The sequence below is a fragment of the Emys orbicularis genome, chromosome 4 (assembly GCF_028017835.1).
Source record: "Emys orbicularis isolate rEmyOrb1 chromosome 4, rEmyOrb1.hap1, whole genome shotgun sequence".
Lineage (NCBI taxonomy): Eukaryota > Metazoa > Chordata > Testudines > Emydidae > Emys > Emys orbicularis.
Genome location: NC_088686.1, coordinates 93982708 through 94008197, shown reverse-complemented (window position 1 = coordinate 94008197; position 25490 = coordinate 93982708). Strand labels below are relative to the sequence as shown.

At 41.1% G+C, this 25490-nt stretch overlaps 1 protein-coding gene across 1 annotated transcript in view; it reads left to right on the top strand.

The window, feature by feature from the left end:
• The window catches only part of DCDC1 (doublecortin domain containing 1), a 382673-nt gene that overhangs the window by 196906 nt on the left and 160277 nt on the right, over nt 1-25490 (top strand). Inside the window, exons 15-19 of the mRNA XM_065403326.1 lie at nt 890-1027; nt 9207-9325; nt 17086-17146; nt 23404-23562; nt 23979-24136. Of these exons, the coding sequence (XP_065259398.1) occupies nt 890-1027; nt 9207-9325; nt 17086-17146; nt 23404-23562; nt 23979-24136 (635 nt within the window). The remainder of the gene's footprint in view (nt 1-889; nt 1028-9206; nt 9326-17085; nt 17147-23403; nt 23563-23978; nt 24137-25490) is intronic.

Here is a 25490-nt window from a genome sequence, read left to right as displayed (position 1 = left end):
CCTATTGAAGAGAAGTCATAGGACATTCAAATTTTGTTGCAGAATGGTCTTATATCTGTAACTAATGGGACTTGTGTGTGTAAGTCTTTGTGCCTTGATGGGATAAAACTCCATTAATAAAGTGAGAGCCTCTTTCAGATTATTATCTCCATATTCAAGTACTTAGCAAATTATTAGCTGATTGGCAGGGGCAATTCTCACTACTAGAGTAGGAACATGTAACTTCAAAGTTATAATGATTAACTTTCTATATACAAGATTTTTAAGTAATCTTATAGTTTTTATTTTAATTACATTAAAATTAGTTGTAATTGGTTAGTACAATATTAAGTACATTACTTGATTCAATCTATAGCATAGCTAAAATAATGTATCTGTTTCACTGTAACTTCTCCTTCTAATGTGAGGTTTTAACACACAGGTCACATAATCAATACTGTAGGACCTTTTTCTGTCTGTCACTGTAGCTGTGCTGGAAGAAGTATGTTGCACTGCATTTAGACCCAGTGCAGGTTAGTTCCCTCTCAGAGGAAGGGGGAGACTAGGCTGAAGGTCTGCACTTAGGGAAATGCAACAATGCCTGGTGTCTTGTTTGGGACTCAAGGCCAAGACGTACTCAGCCCTTAAAATGATGAAACCATAATATGTTGTAATCCAATTTATTTATTGGGATTAACATAATTCACAAATATTTCTTCATGTATACATACATCTGTTGGCCAAATCATCTTACTCGGAACCTGTAAAGTACAAAATACCATGTCTACAGTAGAATACTAAGGTTGTATAGTACATTAGCAGGCACTTTGTAGTATTTGCTGAACTTTGCTAGTGGTATTAATTTAAAATACCAATTACAGTAATGCTCTTGTTTTTTTAATATGTTTAGGCCGATCCACAGATAGTTTTTCATGTCTCTGTTGCCATGGATAAAATGAGGAAGGCACTTCCCAGAAGAATGGACTATCGGGATCTAAAAGTCCCATCAACACTGTGGCCTCTGGCTAACATGTGGCTAATCACAAAGGTATTGTATTGATCAGATAGGATATCAATTTTAGTGGCAATAAATGAAATTCACTGGCACAAAAGGGAAGAATAATTATAAGAGGCATCACAATTAGGCTTTGCAGTCTGCAGTGTTTTGGGCTACTTCAGAGGTCTCTATTTTGTGGGTTAATAATAACGTCAGTATGCCAGCTTTTTCTTGATAACTTTGATCAGACTCTATGATATTAAAGTTAGATTTTTTTAAATTTAAAATATGAATTCTCCCCTTGGGGTGAATCTTGTCCCCACCCCTCCCCAAGCCTAGTTGGGGTTCTGCTGCATTGGGGGTTCAGGGAAGAATAGGAAGCTGGGAATCTGCACAGGGGCACATATCCTCCATGTGACATGGAGTCTGGCTGTGCAGGGTCTCCTTATACCTTACAACAGGGAAGGTGGAGTGGAAGCAGCCACTGGAGTTTTGGCTACATAGATAGTTTCATCACCCCCAGGTTAGACTATGGAATTAATTTTACATGGAGTCAAGGGTCAATTCCTTATAGGAGCTATAACTCATGCAACATACAGGCAACCCACTTAAAAAATATATACAGGTATTAATAAAAAAAGATAAAGATATTAATGTTTTCTGCTGTTCCTTTTTTGCTAGTGGACTGAATTAAAATCCTGATACTAATCTAGAGAGCACTTAATGGATCAAGTGCTGTTTTTTTTTTTTCAAAGACCACTTGTTCTTCCACAACCTACCAAAACAGCTGTGCTCAGCAGTTAAAATGCAACTGGAGAAGTACAGAATAAGACTTCCAGGTGCCAACAACAGAGCATGCTCATTGGCCAGAGCCCAGCTGTAAAACACTGTTCCAGAGGAGAGCAGACTGAACACAAGCTGATAGTATTTAGATCAAAATGCAGGGGCTACCTTTCTGCTGAAACCTTCGCAAATAATGATATCTTTCTTGTGGCCACCATTTGATGGAGAAGACAAAGGATAGGCTGAAAGTAAGGATAAAAAGAAAGCGGTGTAGTGGGGAGATAAACCAGTGCAAAATTTGGCCCTAATTTGTTATGTGAAGTTGCTGTATTTTGGAGAAAGGAGACATACTGACATTAGCCATTATATTCTGTGTTTTACTTTATGCTTTCAGCTATGGATTAATATCAAGCAACATATATTTGTTACATTATGTAACACCTTGGAAAAGAAAGTAATCTTAAATATTATAAACTTCTTTCTTGTACTGTTCATTGGTGATGGGAATTGGATAAGCTATTACCAGTTGCTATTAAGTTAGTCTGGTATTTGTCCTAGCTAACGAAGACAACATTTTTAAACTTAATTCCTATCATGTTGCTTCCCAGGAAGTGAATTATTACCAATGTATTTGAATAATCCATGTTATAGTACAAAAAACCAACTACAGTAGAATCTCAGAGTTACGAACACCAGAGTTCTGAACTGACCAGTCAACCACATTCCTCATTTGGAGCCAGAAGTACATAGGCAGCAGCAGAGACCAAAAAAAAAAAAAAAAAAAGCACACACAGTACAATACTGTGTTGAATGTAAACTACTAAAAAAAGGGAAAACAGCATCTTTTTTCTGCATAGTAAAATTTCAAAGCTGTATTATGTCAATGTTCAGTTGTAAACTTTTGAAAGAACAACCATAACATTTTGTTCAGGTACGAATATTTCAGAGTAACGCACAACCTCCATTCCCAAGATGTTCATAACTCTGAGGTTCTACTGGAAGTTAGTAAGTAAAATTAGAAAACAACACTGTGAACTTCCCATAGTTCACATAAAAGTATTAAAAAATCAGCGTATACAACATGTTCAACATATTGGACTCTATTTTTTTCTCATTGCATGGCAGATTTAGTCACAAAACTTACATTAATTTTTAGGCTACTTCTACACTAGACACTATTGGCAGCAGCATAATGTGAAGGTACATAGCGCAGTGAAAAGCCTGCGGCGTCCACACTGCAGTGTGTAGCTATGTGTGTTAAAGAAAGGCTCTGGCAGAGAGGAGACAGTGGAGAAGAGCTTCGGCAACTGCCCACTGCTGGAGCCTTTCACTGTAGCAAGGAAAGGCTTTGGTAGGGAAAGACAGCGAGGAAAGGCTGAGCCTCCCCCTTGCCTTTCTCCACTGCCTGAGTCTTTCCTTGTGGTGGGGAAGGGATTCAGCAGCAAGGGGCTGGCAGAGCCTTTCCCCACTGCCTCCTCCCTTCCAGAGCCTTTCCTGCTGGAGGGGGGGAAGGGGGGGAGGAGGTGTCTTTCCCTGCAGAGGGGAAGGGCCCCAGCAGCAGGATACTACATAGCTAAAATAGCAGTGTAGACAACGAGGCATGGCTTGGAGGAGTAGAGAGTGTGTAGGGTATGTACTCACATATATAATCACACCTTTCAAGCATGTGCTCTACTCACCTAAGCTGTGCCTCACTGGCTCCTTTAAGGTATGTCTACACTGCATGCTTCTTTTAGTGGCATGTAGTGTACATTCCAGGGCCGCCCAGAGGATTCAGGGGGCCTGGGGCAAAGCAATTTCGGGGGCCCCTTCCATAAAAAAAGTTGCAATACTATAGAATACTATATTCTTGTGGGGGCCCCTGTGGGGCCCGGGGCCTGGGGCAAATTGCCCCCCCTCTGGGAAGCCCTGGTACATTCCCACATAGCCCTCTACCAAGTGTAAATAGCACTGTAGCTGGTGAAGAGAAGAAGGGGCTGTTAGTGCTGCTGCTGCGCCCCACTCCCCCTATAACCTTGAACCAGGTTGTTAGGACACTGAGCTGGGATGTGGGAGACCCAGATTAGAATCCCCGCTCTGAAACAGACCCACAACTGACTTTTTCGGTTCACCAAAAATTCCAAAACATTTCACATTTGGTTTGAACTGAACCAATTTTTTATTTTTTTTTATTTTTTTCAAAACTGCCACCAGACTGAAAAATCAATTATACCTCTGTTCTCTCAGCTACCAGCAGAGGGAGCATGCTAAGGACAAGAAGAGGCATGCCCAGAGTGGACTGTGCTTTGGCTATACTTGGTTGATGGGCAACTTTAGGGGTTTGTTGAGCCCTACACAGGAACAGGAACTAAATCATGGAAAACTGGACCCCACTGTTTTCTCACTTTTGAATGTGTGTTCCCTCATCCTTGCTGAAAAACACAGCACTAATATGGGGCCAAACTGCTAATCTTTGCAAAGTTGAACTATAGGAGAGCTGAGAGCTTCCATTGCTCAACTGTATTTCAGCCAATACACTATTTCCAAACTTTAAGGAGTTTATAAATGCACTAAATTGTCTGTATTTGTCATATTAAGAGTCACGCAGCTGCAGTTGTCCCAAAAATTACAGATTTCTTTTTTAAAAAATTATTGGCTAATATTATCAATTTTGCAATGTGCTTGATTTATACCATATTACATACCAAAAATTATTGCAGCCTTGCACAGGCCCCATTCACATGCCAGAGAGCCTATTGTAGTTCTGAATTATGGTTGCCAATTTTGGTTGGACGAATTCCTGGAGATTTCATCTCAGGATATAATCTTCAATGAAAGATCGATCTTTAATTCCTGGAGGCTCCAGGACAATTCTGGAGGGTTGGCAACCTTATTCTGAATACTAATTGCTTCCATCAGATCATTTTGTTGTGGAACTTCACCTCCTGATGAATGTAACCAGTCACAGAATGCCAAACCAGCCCTATCGAGTTCAAGTCAAATGATCTGCAACAAGACAGCCATTGCACACTTGTCAAGCAGAAGCATATTGCTAACACTGTGGGCAATTGTACACTACTTGTACTGTACTTATTTTCCTAAAAGGCATAGCAGTAGTGTAAGTGGCACATCACTCAGGGGAGGGGGTACATCCATTTTACTGTTTCAGCCTGGAATAGCAGCATATAAACAGGATTCTTTGGGTGTCTGTTTCTGAGAGGAGATATAGAATGAAGTTAAAAGCAAATATCTCATTCTATAACAGTTTACAGTTTTATATGAGATGTGCGTATGTATATATATCAGGGGTGGCCAAACTTACTGACCCTCCAAGCCGCATACGACAATCTTCAGAAGTTCGAGAGCCAGGACATGCCTGCTGAGGCTCAGGGCTTCAGCCCTGTGGGACAGGGTGTCTCGGGACTTCAGCCCCCTGGGAAGCACCTGCCAGGGCTCAGGGCTTCAGCCCCATGGGAGGCATCTGCTGGGGCTCAGGGCTTCAGCCCTGGGGGGGAGGGAGGGGTCTTGGGGCTTTCGCCCACATCTGCTGAAGCCCTGAGCCTTGGCAGGTGTGCCCCATAGGATTGAAACCCCGAGAACCCCTCCCTGCTGGGCAGAAGAAGCCCTTAGCCCCACCACCCAGCTGCAGTGCAGAAGCCCCGAGCTGCCCCCCCCCCAATCTGGTAGGCAGAGAAGGGGGAGGCACTCCACAAGCTGCACTTTAACTGTAAAAGAGGCGCTTGCGGCTCGCGAGCCATGGTTTGGCCACCCCTGAGATAGATCTAGATATAGATAAATGAGCGATAGTATTTAACTAATAAATATGGCTTGTGAGAAGTGATGCAGGTTTTATTTTTTATTGTTTCACTTAAAGTAGTAAAATTTCCTGGTTCATCCATTTAACATTAAGCATCCAAGGCCCTACTTCTGCAATGAGCTCTATAATGACACATCCCTCTGCCCACTTGGGGTCCCATTGAAGTCAATAGGGCTTCATGTGGGGGGCACGTCTCTGCACATACAGAACTCATGGCAAGATAAAAGTCCAAATATGTAATTATTATTCACACTTTCCCCAATGGACTATGGAACAATGATCCAAAGCAAGTTTGAGACATATGGAAGCAAGAGAGATTGCTCTTTAATAAACAATTCAGATAATTAATTGACAGGCTTTTGAAATGATCTTAGCTGATTTTTTTCCTTTCTTTTTTATTGATGTGGTATGAAAGAAACAAGTGCTGAAGTCCTCTGATTTTTTTTCATTGGGCAGGATAAAATGAACACATTTTAATAGACTCCGTTACTTTATGAGCATTTTTTTAAATAAAAGGTTTCCCTCATCAATGCAATATCTTACATTTATTATATCAGATATATTATACCTAGATATGTGACATGCAATAAAGTGCCTCAGCCCATTATTCAACTATCTGATCTGCTTTATAATATTTGATGTCAGTGTCTGGTTGCTTTTGCATTATAAGAGTACTAATTTGGGGGCGTTTGTGTGATCTAAATGCTTTCTTTGCCCTCCTGCAAGTCTTGGATCCATAATGTTGACTAAACCTTTTTGGTAGTCTCCTTCTCTCATAACTGTTTTATTTAGCTATAAAAAGCAAAATCTATAGCAGCATGTAGCTCCCAAAGATACTTGAACCCCAAAGGTTCAGAGGTTTAATGAAGATATGCATGGAAAAGTTTGAATCCTTTTTTGAATCTGACCCAAATTCCTTCTGTCTGGAAATCTCAAGAAACAGCATTTCTTGTGAGATGTCTAGTGTTTCCTGGCTTTTCAGAAGTACTGCCATTTCAGCTTGTTGCCCTAGATGGCACCACAAAATGCAGTGGCCTTTGAAATTCCAAATAAACTAAGTTACCCAAACGTTATCAAACCTCACAACACGCTTCAGTTGAAGTTTTGGATGAACATTTACTTCTGTGCTCACTTTAGCTGAACCATCCACAGTAACTTCTTGTTATGACATTTTATTATGTAGGTGTAAAGGTTAATTATTGTGCATCTACCTATGACTATTATGGATTAGACAAATCACTAAAACATGTAGTTTGTTTAAAAAAAAACCTTCTTTGTACAGCAAGTGCCATTGAAAAGTAAATATTTATCAATAGTTATTAACCTATAGAATCTATTATCCTGCAGTTATGTTATGTCCTGTATACAGGGAAATACTGCAGTATCTCAGGTACCATGGTACTGGTATGGCAACTACTAGCTTTAAGTACTCTCTTAGCCTGTAGCATCCCAGGAGTCACTGAAATATTTAAGGTAAATAATACGTATTTCTTAATATTTATGTACCCTAGAGATAAAAAAGTCAGCTTTTCAAAATTCTACTTGCCCGCTAATCTGGAGTGCATAACTCCCACCCCCACCACCCCGTCATCATCACCAACATCATCCTGGCATAGAAAGTACGCTTATTAAATTTGCAGATGATACCAAACTGGGAGGGATTGCAACTGCTTTGGAGGATAGGGTCAAAATTCAAAATGATCTGGACAAATTGGAGAAATGGTCTGAGGTAAACAGGATGAAGTTTAATAAAGACAAATGCAAAGTGCTCCACTTAGGAAGGAACAATCAGCTTCACACTACAGAATGGGAAGAGACTGTCTAGGAAGGAGTATGGCAGAAAGGGATATAGGGGTTATAGTGGACCACAAGCTAAATATGAGTCAACAGTGTGATACTGTTGCAAAAAGAGCAAACATGATTCTGGGATGCATTAACAGGTGTGTTGTGAGCAAGACATGAGAAGTCATTCTTCCGCTCTACTCTGCGCTGGTTAGGCCTCAACTGGAGTATTGTGTCCAGTTCTGGGCACCGCATTTCAAGAAAGATGTGGAGAAATTGGAGAGGGTCCAGAGAAGAGCAACAAGAATGATTAAAAGTCTAGAGAATATGACCTATGAAGGAAGGCTGAAAGAATTGGGTTTGTTTAGTTTGGAAAAAAGAAGACTGAGAGGGGACATGATAGCAGTTTTCAGGTATCTCAAAGGGTGTCATAAGGAGGTGAGAGATAACTTGTTCATCTTAGCCTCTAAGGATAGAACAAGCAGCAATGGGCTTAAACTGCAGCAAGGGCGGTTTAGGTTGGACATTAGGAAAAAGTTCCTAACTGTCAGGGTGGTTAAACATTGGAATAAACTGCCTAGGGAGGTTGTGGAATCTCCATCTCTGGAGATATTTAAGAGTAGGTTAGATAAATGTCTATCAGGGATGGTCTAGACAGTATTTGGTCCTGCCATGAGGGCAGGGGACTGGACTCGATGACCTCTCGAGGTCCCTTCCAGTCCTAGAGTCTATGAATCTATGAATCCTGGTAAAGGGTGGGTGAGTAGATTTTGCAGTCGACTAGATAAATTTTCATGACAGTTTTCCAAGACTGATAAAAATTATATCAGGTGATGATTTACATTTTAAACTGTCCTTTAAAACTAACATTTTCATAGTGATAGGTGTGTACCAATAATGGAGAGGAATTATTTATGATTGTAAAAGAGGATATAACTAGAAATAATTGAATGAAAATCAATAACTGTCAGGACAAACTCTTGACTGTGAGATCTATGAGGCTGTGGAATAGGCTCCCAAAAAAAGTTGTGAGACATGCCCCCCCCCCCACTACCATCATTATTTGGGGCTTTTTAAGGAACACTGGACAAAGTGTTAGCAAATATTCTTTGGGGGGGTCAATCCTGCTCTGGCAGGGTGCTAAGCTACTTCGTCCAATAAATCTTTTCCTATTTTCTATTCTATCTCCTTTGTCCTATTTTTCTCTTGCCACAATTGATAATATATTAAAATATTGCAAACAAAATGTTTGGGAAAATCTTGTTAAAATACCTGTTATAATTTTAAATGCAAATTAAAGAAATGTCATAAAATATTGTTAAATGTTTCACTTCTAACAAAGCCTTCAGTCATCTGCTTTGGGAGTAAGTGTGGACATTAGAACAACAACAACAACAAAAAACAGTTCAAACTAGTCTTTAAAGATGTTTAACCAGCACTGTTTCATACTTGGAGTAAAACTTTAAATTGACTCAAAGACTATAGATTTGTTGCAATCTTTGCAGTTCACTGAACTTTTTTTCTGTGCATACATATTTCAAGTAAACTCTGTAGTTATAAGGATAGTAAGTGACACGTTATGGACCCTAAATCGTTGCACTGTGAAATATGCACAGAAAAAGGACAAATGAAGATATCAAGGGTCTGTTCTATTTTGCACTGAACTGTAAAATGCCACCCTTGTTGTACAGAAGATCACTGGTTCTGAGCAGGGCTCATTGACTGCTAAGTTGTGGGTAGTGTTTCACTTTCTGCAACTGTTAATATCCTGGGTTATCCAGGCATAATGACCTCTCTATTTGTGACACATTGTTGAATTTTCTGGTTCTTTTAACTTATTCAAACCCTTTTTTCTCCATTCATTGGAAGGCTGGAATGATTCTGAGTCGAGCTTTGGTACAGAGCTGTCTAGCTATTGGTCATCCAATTAGAGTTGAGACAGATGATGGCACATCTCTGGAAGGATATAAGTTAACAGTACAGAAAAGGTACTGATAATATGTTGCTTGTGCCATATGTAGAATTATATGGGTAATTTGAATGTTATTGAGAAATGCTGCTATACTGTTTTATTTCAGTGTTCCTGAATCATATATGTTAATCAATGTATTATTATAGCTGACCTTTCATCTTCAAATTCCTACTGGAATCAGAATTTCAATTATATAACCAGTCATCTAATTATTAGTCATCTCTCTCTCTCTTTTAAAGATTTTAAATAATCATAAAGGTTTGGACAGTTTAAGAATGTAGCCTCTTTGAAATATATAAGCTAAAAATGGAGTTGACGCTACAATATAGTGTTTGCTTTTCCCAGTCTGAATGCGTTCTGATTTCTGCTAATCCTGCAAGATTATTGGGGCAGATCCTGCAGTCAGTGGAGCTATGACAATTTACAGCAGCTGAGTTCTGTTAGTTGAGCACTGGAATATCGTCCTTCTCCCCTTCTCCTTCCCCACCAAACACAAAAAAGTAAAGTTACTTGTTGTGTTACATGCTAACAGTAACTCTTTCTTATCTTGGCCATCACCATGAGACTTTCGTTTCTTTAGGATCACATAATCTACATGCTTTTTCACTTTGTCCCTTATAACTATAAACCTGATTCAAAGTTCATTGATATCAGTGGAAAAACATACAACAATGGAAGATATTGAATTTTGCTATCTGAAATGGAAACTCCACAACATGAAGAAAAAGGAAGCAAAACTTAACAGTGACATCTAGTTCCTTAGCAAATGCAAGAAACAAAACATCATCCCAGAGGTCTCACTATCTATAATCCTCTGACCACTACATGCAACTCCAGATATGCTGAACAGCTCTGCAGACGGATGTCAGAAACATACAATAATGGAAAAACATTCATTTTAGACTGAATATGTAGGTTGGGTTCACTTAGAGAAGTATAAGCAAAAGGCAGAACTACTTGCAACAGGATTTTTATTTTTATTTTTTTGCTATTCATTACAAACTCTCTCAGGGACTTGTTTGCAATTTTTTTGCTTGAAAATGAACTCCTTTCTAAGGGAATGTCTACACTACAAGGGTAGTTCGATTTCACTTAAATCGAATATGTGGAATCGATATTGCAAAATCGAACGTGTGTGTCCACACTAAGGACAGTAATTCGACTTTGTGAGTCCACACTAACGGGGAAAGCATCGACATTGGAAGCGGTGCACTGTGGGCAGCTATCCCACAGTTCCCGCAGTCCCCGCTGCCCATTGGAATTCTGGGTCGAGCCGCCAATGCCTTCTGGGTAAAAAAAATGTGTCGAGCGTGCTTTTGGGTAATTGTCGTCATCCGTCCGTCACTACCGCCCTCCCTCCCTGAAAGCGCTGGCGGGAAATCAGTTCGCGCACTTTTCCGGTCAGTGCCAGCGCGGACGCCACAGCACTGCGAGCATGGATCCCGCTGCGACCATCGCTGCAGTTGTGGCCGTTGTCAACGCCTCGCAGGTTATCATCCACCTTTCCCAGAGGCAGATGCAGATAAACCAGGCGAGGAGGCTACGGCACCGCGGTGAGGGCCTGAAGTCTGAGAGTAGCACAGGCCTGTCAGAAAGCACGGGACCCAGCGCCGAGGACATCACGGTGACAATGGGTCATGTGGATGTTGTGGAACGGCGATTCTGGGCACGGGAAACAAGCACGGACTGGTGGGACCGCATAGTGCTGCAGGTCTGGGACGAATCCCAGTGGCTGCGAAACTTTCGCATGCGGAAGGGGACTTTCCTGGAACTTTGTGAGTTGCTGTCCCCTGCCCTGAAGCGCAATGACACCCGGATGCGAGCAGCCCTGACTGTCCAGAAGCGAGTGGCCATAGCCCTCTGGAAGCTTGCAACGCCAGACAGCTACCGGTCAGTCGCGAACCACTTTGGCGTGGGCAAATCTACCGTGGGGGTTGTTGTGATGCAAGTAGCCAACGCAATCGTTAAGGTACTGCTCTCAAAGGTAGTGACCCTGGGAAACGTGGAGGTCATCATAGATGGCTTCGCCGCGATGGGATTCCCAAACTGCGGTGGGGCTATAGATGGAACTCACATCCCTATCCTGGGACCGGAGCACCAGGCCAGCCAGTACATCAACCGAAAGGGCTACTTTTCAATGGTGCTGCAAGCACTGGTGTACCACAGGGGACGTTTTACCAACATCAACGTCGGATGGCCGGGCAAGGTTCATGACGCTCGCGTCTTCAGGAACTCTGGTCTGTTTAGACGGCTGCAGGAAGGTATTTACTTCCCGGACCACAAAATAACTCTTGGGGATGTGGAGATGCCTACAGTGATCCTCGGGGACCCAGCCTACCCGCTAATGCCCTGGCTCATGAAGCCCTATACTGGCGCCCTGGACACTGAAAAAGAACTGTTCAACTACCGGCTGAGCAAGTGCAGAATGGTGGTGGAGTGTGCTTTTGGCCGTCTCAAGGGGAGATGGAGAAGCTTACTGACTCGCTGTGATCTCAGCGAAACCAATATCCCCATTGTTATAGCAGCTTGCTGTGTGCTCCACAATCTCTGTGAGAGCAAGGGGGAGACCTTTATGGCGGGGTGGGAGGTTGAGGCAAATAGCCTGGCTTCTGATTACGCCCAGCCAGACAGCCGGGCGATTAGAAGAGCCCAGCGGGACGCGCTGTGCATCCGGGAGGCTTTGAAAGCTAGGTTCCAGAGTGAGCACGGTTACCAGTGACTTTTCAGTTTGTGTACAGAGAAGCTGAACCTGCCCCCGTTTCTTTACCCAGTTAATGTTGACTATCCTCTCCAGTTACATACCCCCTTCACCCCCTTCCAAAAAAATAAAATCAGTTTTATTTTGTTAATGAACACCGTTGTCTTTATTACTGTTTTCGCGGGAATGTTTTAAACCTGGGACGCAGACTGTGGTGGGGAGCGGGTGTAGTGTACTGATGCAAATGATGCTTCTAAACTCCAGGAATGACAGGATTCGCAGTGGTGGACTGGTTGTTTCAACGGAGCCTGCCAGCCCTCCTGAGCGGGACTGCGTGTATGTGGGGGCTATGTGACTTTATGGCAGGGGGAGGAGGGTTACAGATCCCCTGCTGCGTGGCTCTGTGATCCAGGAAAAGGACCGCTGCATAAGATCTGTAACTGCCCTCCCCCGCCACAAAGTCACAGAGCAACCCCCCCCCCCACAGAACATGAAAACCACCTCCCAGACTGACCAGGGTAACTAGTCACTGCACTGTGTATGTGCCCTGCTGCTGGACCTGCCCCCGCCTCTGTACCCTGCTAAAGGTGACTGTCCTGTCCAATTACCAAGCCCCTTCCCCCCCTTCAGACAGACTCTCCTCCAAAAGAACATGATGGAAACAGTAATGAACAGAAACGTATTTTTTATTAACAACCACACATGAAACTGGGGGGGTGAAACTTGGACGGGGGCTTGGGTGAGGCGGGAAGGAAAGGAATTTTCAAATTTTGGGAAATGACAGCCTTTTGGTGCTTGAGCAGTCTGCAGGGGTGGAGTGAGAGTTTTCACGGACTCTGCCGCCCCTCCTTCTTTGGACTTTGGGCGAGGGGGGTATGGGACTTGGTGGCGGGGGAGGGCGGTTACTGATAGACTGCAGCGGGGCTCTGTCCTCCTGCCTCCGTTCCTGCAGAACATCAACAAGGCGCCGGAGCGTGTCCGTTTGCTCCCTCAGAAGTCCAAGCAGCGTTTGAGTCGCCTGCTGGTCTTCCTGCCGCCACCTCTCCTCACGTTCCATGTGTGTCCGGTGCATTTGGGACAAATTCTCCCTCCACTGGTTCTGCTGTGCTGCCTGGGCTCGGGAGCAGCCCATTAGTTCTGAGAACATGTCCTCTCGGGTCTCCTTCTTCCTCCACCTAATCTGCGCTAGCCTCTGGGAGTGTGATGCCAGGCTGGGTTGGGAGACAGTCGCAGATGTGGCTGTGGGAATGAGAAAAAGGTAGTGAATTCCTCCGAAAGATAAATGTAGTTGTGAACAAAGAACATAGTCTTTCTCTGTGAACAAGACCATGCACTGCACCTATCACATGCGCACTCCGGACAAGGTCGAATTTTCGGACCTCGCCTTCAGTGCCTGGGGTCTTGCACTGCCGATCTGGGAAGCGGGGCAGGACACCGGAATTTCTGTAGCAGGCAGACATGGTAAGCCGTAGACTTGTGGCTGCTTAAAACTTGAATAGTAGCACTGGCCTCCTTTCACATTGAAAGGAATGCCAGTCTCTGCTGCCAGCAATCGGCCAAGCATGAACTCTGCCCCTGTCCCACCCCCTCGCGGCTGTCCCAGGGAAAGATCCCTGTATGCTGCCCCTCTCCCGCCTCCACCGCGTGGCTGTAAACCGGCGGTTACAGTTCTGTAAAGGAACGGGCAAGCAGTCCCAATACTAACAGTCCCCTACCTAATTCAAAGCAGGTCATCATGAGCGACATAACAATAATGAGGATCTCGGACAGCGATAAGGAAAGGATGCTTCGGGAAAGCCTGCAAAGACCAGGGCCCTATGCCGCCATGCTGTGCAAGGCAATGATCCCGGAGTACTTGAGGATCTCCTGGCGCGGGAACGTCTCCTACTTCGGAGGACCCAATAAGGCCGCTCTCCCCAGGAACCTGATGAACAGGCTTTCCCATTACCTCCAGGAGAGCTTCCTCGAGATGTCCGTGGAGGATTTCAGCTCTATCCCCGGACATATAGACCGCATTTTAATATAGCTGCAGTGGCAGGGACTAAAGAGTGGAGCAGCTTGGGCAGCAGAATCATGCACAACCGGACACTGTTAGATTTTTTTTAAATAGTTGGAACTGAATACTTAAACGCCCAGGGTAAAGAAATCATGAAGAACACATTGTTCTTATTCTTAATATTCCAGTTTTGTTAAAAATAAATGTTTAGATGTTTAAAACACTTACTGCTTGATCCTTCCCCTGAATCTGTGTCCGGGTTAAATGCTGGGGAGGGTAGGTAGCGGATCTCTGTAAGGGTGATGAAGAGCTCCTGGCTGTCGGGGAAATCAGCTTGGTAAGCGCTGTCGACTGCCTCGTCCTCCTCATCTCCTTCCTCATCTTCCCCGTCCGCTAACATGTCCGAGGAACCGGCCTTGGACAATATCCCATCCTCAGAGTCCACGGTCAGTGGTGGGGTAGTGGTGGCGGCCGCACCTAGGATGGAATGCAGTGCCTCGTAGAAACGGGATGTCTGGGGCTGGGATCCGGAGCGTCCGTTTGCCTCTTTGGTCTTCTGGTAGCCTTGTCTCAGCTCCTTGATTTTCACGCGGCACTGCGTTGCATCCCGGCTGTATCCTCTCTCTGCCATGGCTTTAGAGATCTTCTCATAGATCTTTGCGTTCCGTCTTTTGGAGCGCAGCTCGGAAAGCACGGACTCATCGCCCCACACAGCGATCAGATCCAAGACTTCCCGATCAGTCCATGCTGGGGCCCTCTTTCTATTCTGGGATTGCACGGCCATCTCTGCTGGAGAGCTCTGCATCGTTGCCAGTGCTGCTGAGCTCGCCACGATGTCCAAACAGGAAATGAGATTCAAACTGCCCAGACAGGAAAAGGAATTCAAATTTTCCCAGGGCTTTTCCTGTGTGGCTGGTCAGAGCATCCGAGCTCGGACTGCTGTCCAGAGCGTCAACAGAGTGGTGCACTGTGGGATAGCTCCCGGAGCTATTACCGTCGATTTCCATCCACACCAAGCCTAATTCGATATGGCCATGTCGAATTTAGCGCTACTCCCCTCGTTGGGGAGGAGTACAGAAGTCGAATTTAAGAGACCTCTATGTCGAACTAAATAGCCTCGTGGTGTGGACGGGTGCAGGGTTAATTCGATGTAACGGCGCTAAATTCGACATAAACGCCTAGTGTAGACCAGGCCCAAGATACTAAATGCATGTGCCATTCCAGTGTCCTTACTACTACATAATCCATGGTGGAAGCCACAAGAACGGTTTTTAAGTATCAGAGGGGTAGCCGTGTTTTGTCAGGTATAGATTCAAATTCTCATTCAAGAACTCCATAGTATACACAGTAGTGTACACAACTGTGTTTTGGTGTTGGGCATTCACAACAAAAGCTTGTTTTCTTTATCCTCTTTTGATCTCCAATTTTTGTGTGTGTTCTTCATTTTACATACCAGATGTTTTACAAGCTGTATATTAGCATTATTAATTACATGCTTAGGCATGGTTTAAAGAACACATAGTACCCACAGACTTTCCACACTGGAAAACATCAACAGGTATATACAAATGACAAAGGAACCACCTCAGTAACATGGCACAGTTCTAAAAATTCTTACTCAAGAAGTAGTCCTGATTTAAATGAGTATTCCCATTGAAGTCTATTTGTTTGCATAAGGACTACACATGATTTAGCAAGCGGGCCTCAATTCTGAAAATTAAATATTACGAAATATGGAATCTCACTTAGGTACACTGGGTAACATTCACATTTATTTAGAAGTAAACATTTCCAATACTGTTCTAGCAAGCCTAACCCTAGAAAGAAAGATCAAGGGAAAGTTTTTTAGTAGATTATATCTGTTAACCTGCTCAGCATGGGAGAGCTTTTATTAATATTGTATATTCCCAATGGCATAGTTCTCAGGGTCACTATGCCTTTTATGTCTATACTTCCCAGCAAAGGAACAATTGCATAGGATAGGGTGAATGTTTTACTAGACCATTGGGCACATTGATTTTTATATTCATGGATATGTAGATCAAACTGAAATAACCTAAAGGGGGCTGATGTGATGCCCCAGGAGTGTTACAGATGTCAAGATTCCTAGTAACTTTGAGTATGTTTCTACTCTGGGTGCACTCCCTGCAGAAAAATAGCACAGGGTGTCATTGAGATCTGTCACTTGCTGACACTTAGGGGAAAAACTCCTCTACCTACACTAGGTCATTCCCAAGACATGTCCCATATGAATAAGATTGTGCACTGAACCTAGTTTTGATTTATTTACATTTAAAGTAAATGTTACACAAGTCAGACACACATGATCTTTTGCCTGCTGATATATCCTTAAGCAAATGTCCATGTATTGGAATGCTAAGATGTCTTTTTTTTCTTATATAGGACACTACCTCAGAAATGTATTTTTGTAAACACCCTGAAACTAAAGGGCAGGAGCGACCTCTATTTAAAGATCTGATAAAATTGCACTGATTTAAGGAACTTCTTGTTTTGAAGTGTTTATATTGTTTAATATTGAAATGTTAATGATGAAAAAATCGTAAGATGATGTTAAGATTGAGAAAGATATGAAGTCTAGGAAACTAAACCTTAAGGTCCATCCTCCTTCTTCAGCTGTGCTATTGTGAAGCCCTTTCCCCCAGAAATAAGGCATCATGAGTTAAAATCCAGGTGTCAGTTAGAATTTGGGCGTTTGGGGAATTTCTCAGTTAGTATCACAACTTTAACCCTATTTAAGCATTTTTTAAAATCTGATTCCTTATATGGTATGGTCAAAAGAAATGCTGATGGATTATCTAAAACACAATAAGAAAACAGAAAAGGAAATAGGTTTTCAGTGTCACTGGCATTGTGTTTAATTTCTTGTTTTCAGAATAGCTTTTTGGTTTTTTAAAACATGTATCATGACTCATCAGGCAAAAGTGAAACAGGCATCTTTTATTTGGGAAATCTCACTCTGGAAACTAAAAGTGTAAATGCCATTTGCTGTGTTCATTTGTTTTTTTATTATTTAGTAAGAACTAAACAGGTTTAACTCTTTGATTATACCTTTCCATTACAGAGACAAAAGCAGCATCTATCAACAGTGGGGTTTTGGAAATGATGGTTCTATCTATTGTAAGGTGCGTGCTTCGTAAGTATGTTTGAAGGAAGATGAGGGTTTTTTTAAACTGGTTTACCCTCCTTTTCATACTTTCACATGAAACCTATTAATGTAGGAAAGTTATGTGCATGTGGTGAGGAAAGCACCGTCCTGCATTAATAATTTCAATGTTTTTGTTTTAAATTGTCTCCATGTTAATATTAGAACATTCTATAAAAATATTTTTTCAGTTATTGGTGTCTCTTTTAAATTTGCTTTTGTCCTTTAATTTTTTAACGCTTTCCTTCATCATTATTTTACACACATTTATTTTGATTTATAACTAGTTTTATATAAATAAAAATGCAACGTTATTCTTAATGTAATTGATATAAGAGAATTCATTTGGCCAGAAATCAGTATTTGGAAGGAAGGCTAAAGCTAAAAACAATATAAGGTGCTACTGCCATCTGAAATGAGATGCATGTTTCATTGCTTTTATATTCATTTGTTAAGAGAGGCTTAAACACATATGGGGCTGGAACTTGAGCCCCTTAAGCCCAGGTCTTGCTATGCCACTGGCTAACAGAGTTTTTAATGTAAACATTCAAAGAGCTTTAAATGTAAAAGTGATTTTGTACATGGAACAAAACATAGAGACAGCTTTAGCAAACAATGAGATATTCTTTCATTAAAAAGAGATGTAGAAAGGCCTCTCCACATTTTGATTGGGAAAGAAGGGAACGCCTATTTATGGTATTTGTGTATTGTGGGGACTATTTAAAGGACAGTTCTCAAGTTAAGTGATTGTGAGGCAATTGTTTCAGTAAAACTCTGAGTCAGTGACCACATAGCACCTTTAAACAGTGGGGATGGGAGTCAGGGCATTGTTCAGCTTGCCAGGGAAGAGGGAATAGCGCTTTACAGCCAGGAGGGGGAATGAGGCTCAGAAGCGGCTGCAAAAGAGAGTGTGGGTCAGTGTGGCGACACTGATGCTGAATCTCCTCCCCAGGGACCAGAAGGGCTGGGGAGGTCAAATAGGGCAAGCCCAGCGGGAAAAGCCCCTTTTTCCAGGACCAGGCAAAGCAGCACCCACCCTACCTCCCCTTGAGGCAGCAAAATGCCAGGTTTGCTCAGGACCTGCTGTGGGTGTTGTGCTAGCTGCTCCTTTCTAGGGGGCTGGGAAGGAATTTTTCCCTCACCACCAGACTGGTCAAGGTTTTTATTTTTGCTTTCCCCACAATGGGTTCAGGGAGGGCTTTGTTATGGTGCGTAGGGAAGGGAGTTAGGCTATGATGTCACAACTCATTATATAAGTGTGGGGCGGCTGCCCAGTGCAGGGACTCCATAGGGAAGGGCTGCAACGACTGGATAAATGGCTTGGTAAAGGTCTTAAAACACCGTAAAAGAAGTGTTTGTTAAAAGAGTGGAACGGGAAGGGGGGTATTCAGAGCTCCTATGACTGGCACAGCAGGTAGCCAACCCTCCTTTCACCATAACCCTTATTTGATGGGGGAATGGTAAGGGAATCGCCCTGCCTCAGCCTCCCTGCACCAATCAGTGTCTCCTCTGAGAGACCCCTTTCCTGCCTGCATTCCAAGCCTCTCTCTGGGGAGGGCAAGAGGTGGCCAAGCAGGGAAGGTCTGACTTTTGTTTCTGAATTTGCAGATGTGCCATTGAGCTGTGGAAGGCCTTGGGTGAAGGTCTCAGCAATGGGTTGGCTTGGGGCCCTGGGTGGAAAAAGAGGAGGCTGGCAGAAGGACCCTGGTAGTTAATGAATGATCATGGAGTTACCTGCACTATCCACTTTTATCTGCTGGGTAGTCCCAGACATCTAATAATAAAGTTGTGACCTGATTAAAACCATATCAGGTGTCTCCTGTCCTTCTTCCAGTATTGCCGGATAAAGCCCACTTCTTAAAAAATAAAATCAACCAACAAACTAAAACCTACTGCTTCAGGACTAAACTGAAGATGATGACATTAAAAATACCAACCAACTTACACTCGTGATTGCCCTTTTTGTAAATACAATGGACTGCTGGCTGTTGTGCTTACTCTCTAACAGGTAAAGGAAACACCACTCTTCAAATCCATTACTGGTGGAATAGGAATATATTTCTCTGAGTATATTTGCTGTCAAGAAGTTCCTTTTCAGTGACTGCAGTCACATCAAGTCTCTGAATGACAGTGTTAATGTGGGCAACATGAGTGCAACAGCCTTTAGTGCATAGTGTTGACAAAGAGACTCTTTTTATTTTGTATGGGTGAAGATGAGTGTCCTCACGCTGCAGCTTGAATGAATGAATTCTGACATATTTTAGGTCAGTTCATATATGTGAGCATTAGGGATCCATGGACAGTAGTATTTGGTTAACATTCACTCTCTTCTCCCCTCCTTGCCCTTCCAACTCAAATAATCGGCTGTATACCACTAGTGGAGTGATGTCCAGTGCCTTTTGCAAAGATTAATTGAATTGTACTTACCAGGACCTAAAAAGTTTCAGTGGCTCTTGAATGTACAGTGAATTTTCTGAAAATGTGCACTGAAATGTTGGGAACATGTACAGTGTTAAAATCTGCTAACTTACAGAAAATAATAGAATACTCAGTCCAGCAGGAAATCAATAGCAGGCCTGTCACTAGCATTGTCTGCCTGGGACCAGCCTTCTATTTTCCTCCCACTCATATGGACATTCCATCGGAATGATTAGATACTACTGTTCACATAGCACTGATGGACTGACAGAATGGAGCGACAGTAGAAGTGTTCTCTCTCTTTCTTTACCTGCTGAGTACAGCACTTCGTCCTTTTTTGTTATGCATAGTGATTTTTCATGTGCTGGCTTTTTAAAACCCTTTGTGTACTCTCTATATAATATTGACTTCCAAAATTTCTACTACTTAACTGCTGACAACAGAACATTTCTGTTCAATTCTGGCCTGTGCTTGACTCACTGAGAACTGGGTGCTAACAATTAGTAGTTCTAATCCCCAAATGGTGTATTTTTCTATATATTTCCCAGCACATTCACTTTATCTGTAGTGTCATGTTTTAAGTTGCAGCATGTGTCAGCCAACAGGAACTGACACAGTAAAATGACATAATACAATGTAATGATATGTGACACATTCATATTGAAAGGGGAACACGCTTTCTTTGGAATTGATATCTGCTATTCACTGATTAATTATATTTGTAAATAATTTACAATCTATTATTTATACTGCTTAAATATAATTGGCTTCTGTATTATGTAAGCTTTTATAGGCAATACTATAAAATGATCAAATGCTGTACTATAAAGTGCTTATTCCTAATCTGACACTGATATAATCTCTTTCCAGTCTCTTGACAATATCATTGCTGTAAAGTACAGTAAAAGTTAACCTCTCCAACACCTTAGTGTTATGCATTGAGGATAAATTAACTTTTTGGGTTTGTTCCCTAAATATTATCTTCAAAACTGTAATTTTTGCCCTTACTCATAATGGGCCAATTTCTATGCTCTTCACTCCTATTTAAATCAATAGAAGCTTTACCTGAAAAATAACGTCAAGTCTGATCTCATTATAAACAAGGGTAGAAATCAGATTTCAATTACTTCTAGAAATCAATAAATGCTAACTGTGCTCTTTAATAGCCATACTTTGTTATGGATTGTGCATTTATGCCTACCACTGGCATCATCATGAATATTGTGCACTTAAAGCAAATTTAATCCTAAAAGTGAAACATATTAAAGACTATGGGTAAATTTTTCAAAAGTGCCTAAGTACCATTTTTAAAAGTGATTTATACACGTGGGAGCCAATGGGACTTAAGTCACCTAAGTCACTTAAGCATTTTTTAAATGTTTATGGGAGATCTAGTGTAGTGTATCAGATCTGAGTTAAAGACAGTGATAAACTGTGAATAAACAAGTGAGAGTGCTGCATCAAATTCTAGATACACAACTAGCGAGACTCAATATTATTGACGGCAGAAAAACATCTAATCTGTTCCTCAGAAAATGAAAGCCACTTATTGTACTGCTTTTTCTGTTTGAGAAGGTTACTTTAAAATACAGTGAATTCAGAAGAAAAAAGTCCTCACAGATGAAGAAAGGTTGACTGTAAACTAACTGAAAAGAAAGACACTACAACTAAGGCACAAAATATTGAACTTTATCATTAGATGCATCAGCCAAAATTGATAATATTATCAGCAGCTATTGTGATGTTAACATTATCAAGTGATCTCAGAATATGTGGAACAAAAAAGTTCTCTCAGATCTGCATGGCAGCCCTGATATTCTGTTTTCCGTTTGGGCTCAGAAATGTCATTGATATCCGTGGGTAATCTACAGAATTGGCATTGCAGAATATTGTTTAGAAAGGGTGCTAAAATACAATAGCAATAGGTGCTTTATAAATGAAATAGATAGATTAGATGGACTGGACTCAAGAGCTACCCAGTGGAATGTTTGCCCTTGTGCTTATGAAATATACTAATAACAGCAGTCACTAACTTCTAGTGTGTGTTTAGCAGACGATGCCCACAGAAATATTAATGAGAAAGCGAGTATTTTTTTAAAAAAAATTGATATTTCATATTTGCAGTTTTGAAGTATAGTACTTAACTAGTGTTTGAATATTTTTCCATGAAAAAATAGTAAAAGTGATCATAAAGCTGTAAACTACATTTGTGGCTGTCAAAGCCCCACAGGAAATACTATGCCTCTAACCTTTACACAGTGTCTCTGGGAGGCTACATCATCAAAGCTAGGCCCTAGGCTTCCACTTTTTACAAAGGGCTCCACGGCTCTACTACCATGAGACTGAATCACTGTCTTCAGCACTGCTATTTTTCACCCTGGTTCCTTCAGCAGGACCAAAAGAGTATAACCCTCCAGTTGGGAACTTACCCCTCTTGAGAACTATGCAACCAGCAGATCTTTTGCAATGACATAGGACAGCCTTTTCAAAACAAGCCATCTTTCATTAATCAATTGACATTCAGTGTGTAGGGTCCTCAGATTAGAATAAAAAGCAGAATTTATAAACGTGTCCGTACTGGCAGTGTTGCCTGCCTCTTTGGCGAAAAGCATCCAGGATTCCATCTCTCCCACTGCGCTGGGCAACAGCATTCTTACAGTTTTCCCACACATTTGTCATCTACTGCTTTCACATGTTCTGCCTCCAATGGCTGGTAGTCATTAAAAGTTAACGTCTGGTTGTTGGTCTTCCATTGAATTTCCAAGGTAACGCCATTCATGTTGACAGTGCTTGCTAGTTCATTCATACCAACCAAGACTTGTGTATTGTGATCAACATCCATCTCGTATTCTCCTGTCCTAGAGGATAAATTGATTCCATCAGTTCTAATAGGTCATAATACAAAAGTGAGTGGGTAAACTGAGCCATGCATATTTTTCATAAAAATACATAATTTCCCCACATTCTCCATAATGACTGTAAGCAAGAAATACTTTCATTTAGGCATAATCCAGCCTCTTTCACCATGGCCACCTATGACCCTTGAAAGCTACTTAGGCTGAAGTAGCTTCTGAGTAGTGACAATGCAGTCACTTCACAGCCTGGGATAAGGAAATGGGACTGATCATGTTACCCTGATGGAAAATATGGTGATTTTCTTGTTGGTTAAGTGGCTGAGAATGCAGATGTCCCTTCCTGCTAGGAAATAGGATGTTATTGCTAGGATATGATAATTTCACCTGGAGCATTTTAGCTAACTTGATAGGCTAGCAAAGTCAATAGTTGGCAACTGAATTTTATTGTTAGTTTGTTAAAAAATAAAATGCAGTCATTTCACAGCTCATAGCTTTTTTTCCATCTGAGATGGTAAAACATGTTTGAGTTCATGCCTTTTTGCAAAGTGGCATTCTGCTAATATCTTATATTTCAGAGCCTAGCTAAATATGATGCTCATATTTAATTATATATAGTTACTTAAAAATAGGGATACAATATTTGTTTTATCAGAGAGTAAAAAGAAAAACGTTATTCCATTTAAGTGGGTGTTTCAGTCTTAAAAGCCGTCAGTTCATATTCTTAAGTTACTTCTTAGCCTTTGCATAGTGTATTTTTCACTGTAGTACATCTGTAAAAGTCATTATGTAAATCTGAATTAGGAAAGCTTCCTGAAATACAAAGTTATTTATATACAGTAACTTTTGTGACATTGCCTATATCAACCACTCTTCCCATAATTCCTGGTGTGTAGTTTGTTGTAATTCTGCTGATATACCCTAATGTTACTCTTCGTCACTCTTCTGCCTTTGTCCTTTCCTGCAGGCTTACCCTGAGTTTGTCCTGACCTACCTAGAGGAGCTAAATGTAAGAGAGGAGGTGACCCAGATGGAACACCACATCCACCATGGGGCCTGGTCTACAGCTCATCAGGAGATAGAGAGCAGCTCAGCAGAAGAGGTCACTGTACCAAGCCAGAGGCAGGTCAGAGACAGTCTTTTCAAAAATACATTTTGAAAAGAGAGACATTAACCTCTACCATCTGTAGCTGTTTAAATAAATAAACTTATTTGCTTTTGTTAATTTAAAAATGTGAGACAAATACATTTACTAAGGCAAGATTTTAATGAATGCAACTTTTTTTTGTTCCAAACCTTTTACAGTTTGAGCCTCCTTTATTCCATTGAGTGACAAATTGTTGAAATTGCACATTCTGTATATCTGAAAGAAGTTAAAAAATCACTGCTTCCTTAGATTTCTGTTTCTTGATAAATCTTGACATAGCGATTTGGATTTCAACATTTTCTGTTGATCAACAGAAAAGTACTTACTTGAAAAAGTAGCCACATACTATTCTAATTAACAATATATAAATTGCATGGTTGTACTTCATTTTTTAGGTTCTGCAAAAAAATGTCAACAACTCCAATCAGAAACAACTTTCAGGACCTTTGGACGCCCATTTAATGCCTGCAGGTCCCCTAAGGGAGTCTATGCAGCTGACAGTCGCACTGGTGAGGAAACTAGAAGAGAAACATCCTAAGGCCTCAGCTCAAAGGTAAGCCACTGACAGAACTGATATTTATTGTTCAATGACATTAGATGTTTTCCTTCAGTTTCATGTAAGATTGATTTCCTGGATATTATTGAAATATCTCAGAAGCCCTCTGGCTTGTAAGCAAACATGGATTTTTGACAAAAATTAATGAAAAGGGGTGACATTTATGTGCATAAAGATTGATGTGTACACCCAGTTTGATAGTAATTGGGGAATTTACTTTTAAATTCTATGCGTAAACCTCATAGAACGCAAAGTAATATGACTTTTATTGACGTTATGTGACATGGTTTGTGCCACTAGACTTTTAGGGTTACATAATAAATGTTTCATTATAAACCTGAAATTTAGGCTGAGCTGAAGCATGGCATAGCACATTGGCTCCATAGCCTAAGAGTATATTTTGGTTAAAGCTATATCTAAAAAGTAACCTTCTTAGTAATTTGAAATTACAGAGGGAAAGTATAATAGCAGTTTCAAGCTTCTATAATTAACACAAAAATATTTATTTTTCTTACATTTATATTTGATAGATTATCCTCTTTGTGGGCAACCATGTTGAATTATTTTTGAGCAAAATATTAAAAATGATTGGCCTATCATTCAGAAGACCAGCCTAGTAGACATTCATGGTATTTTTTTCAACAAAAATTCAATATTGAATTTTAGCAGCTTTTTTTTTCATATAACACGTGAACCTTGAAGTTATAGTAAGATTTGCAACATCAGATCAATAATATACTTTTAAAAATTACCTTAGTAATAGAAGTTGTCCCAACTAATTAATCATAATAAAATAATGTTAATAAAATCATATAATACAAATAACTCCAAATACTGCGGTGTTCAGATTATTGAAGATACCTTTAAACTTCTTCCTTTCCAGGAAGTATTGCACATAGATGAATTGCCATTGGTTGATGCTTTGATTTTTCTTCCTGAAAGTGCTGTGTTTTATAGCCAGTATTTCTGGGAATAATGTACTATATTAGTTCTAATACAACCTAGTAATTATACAGCTCATCAAAGCACTGAAGAGTTTTAGCAAAATTCATGAATAATAATGTTCTGCCAAGCTTTAAAGTTAACAATTGTTAATGCTATTGTGTTTAAAAGATAAAATGTAAGAGCTCCAAATCAGCTAATACAGGCTACACTGGCTCTTTCAAAAATATTTTGAAATACAAAGTTAAGCCTAGCATAACATCATTTATTTATTCTACAAAGCTTAAAGTATATATTCCTAGGGTCTTAAATTATTGTGTGATGTTACAGTGTTACCATGTATTATGTTACATTGCATGTTATGACATGTTATGATATATGCCACATGACCTAAGCACAATGGGAAAAG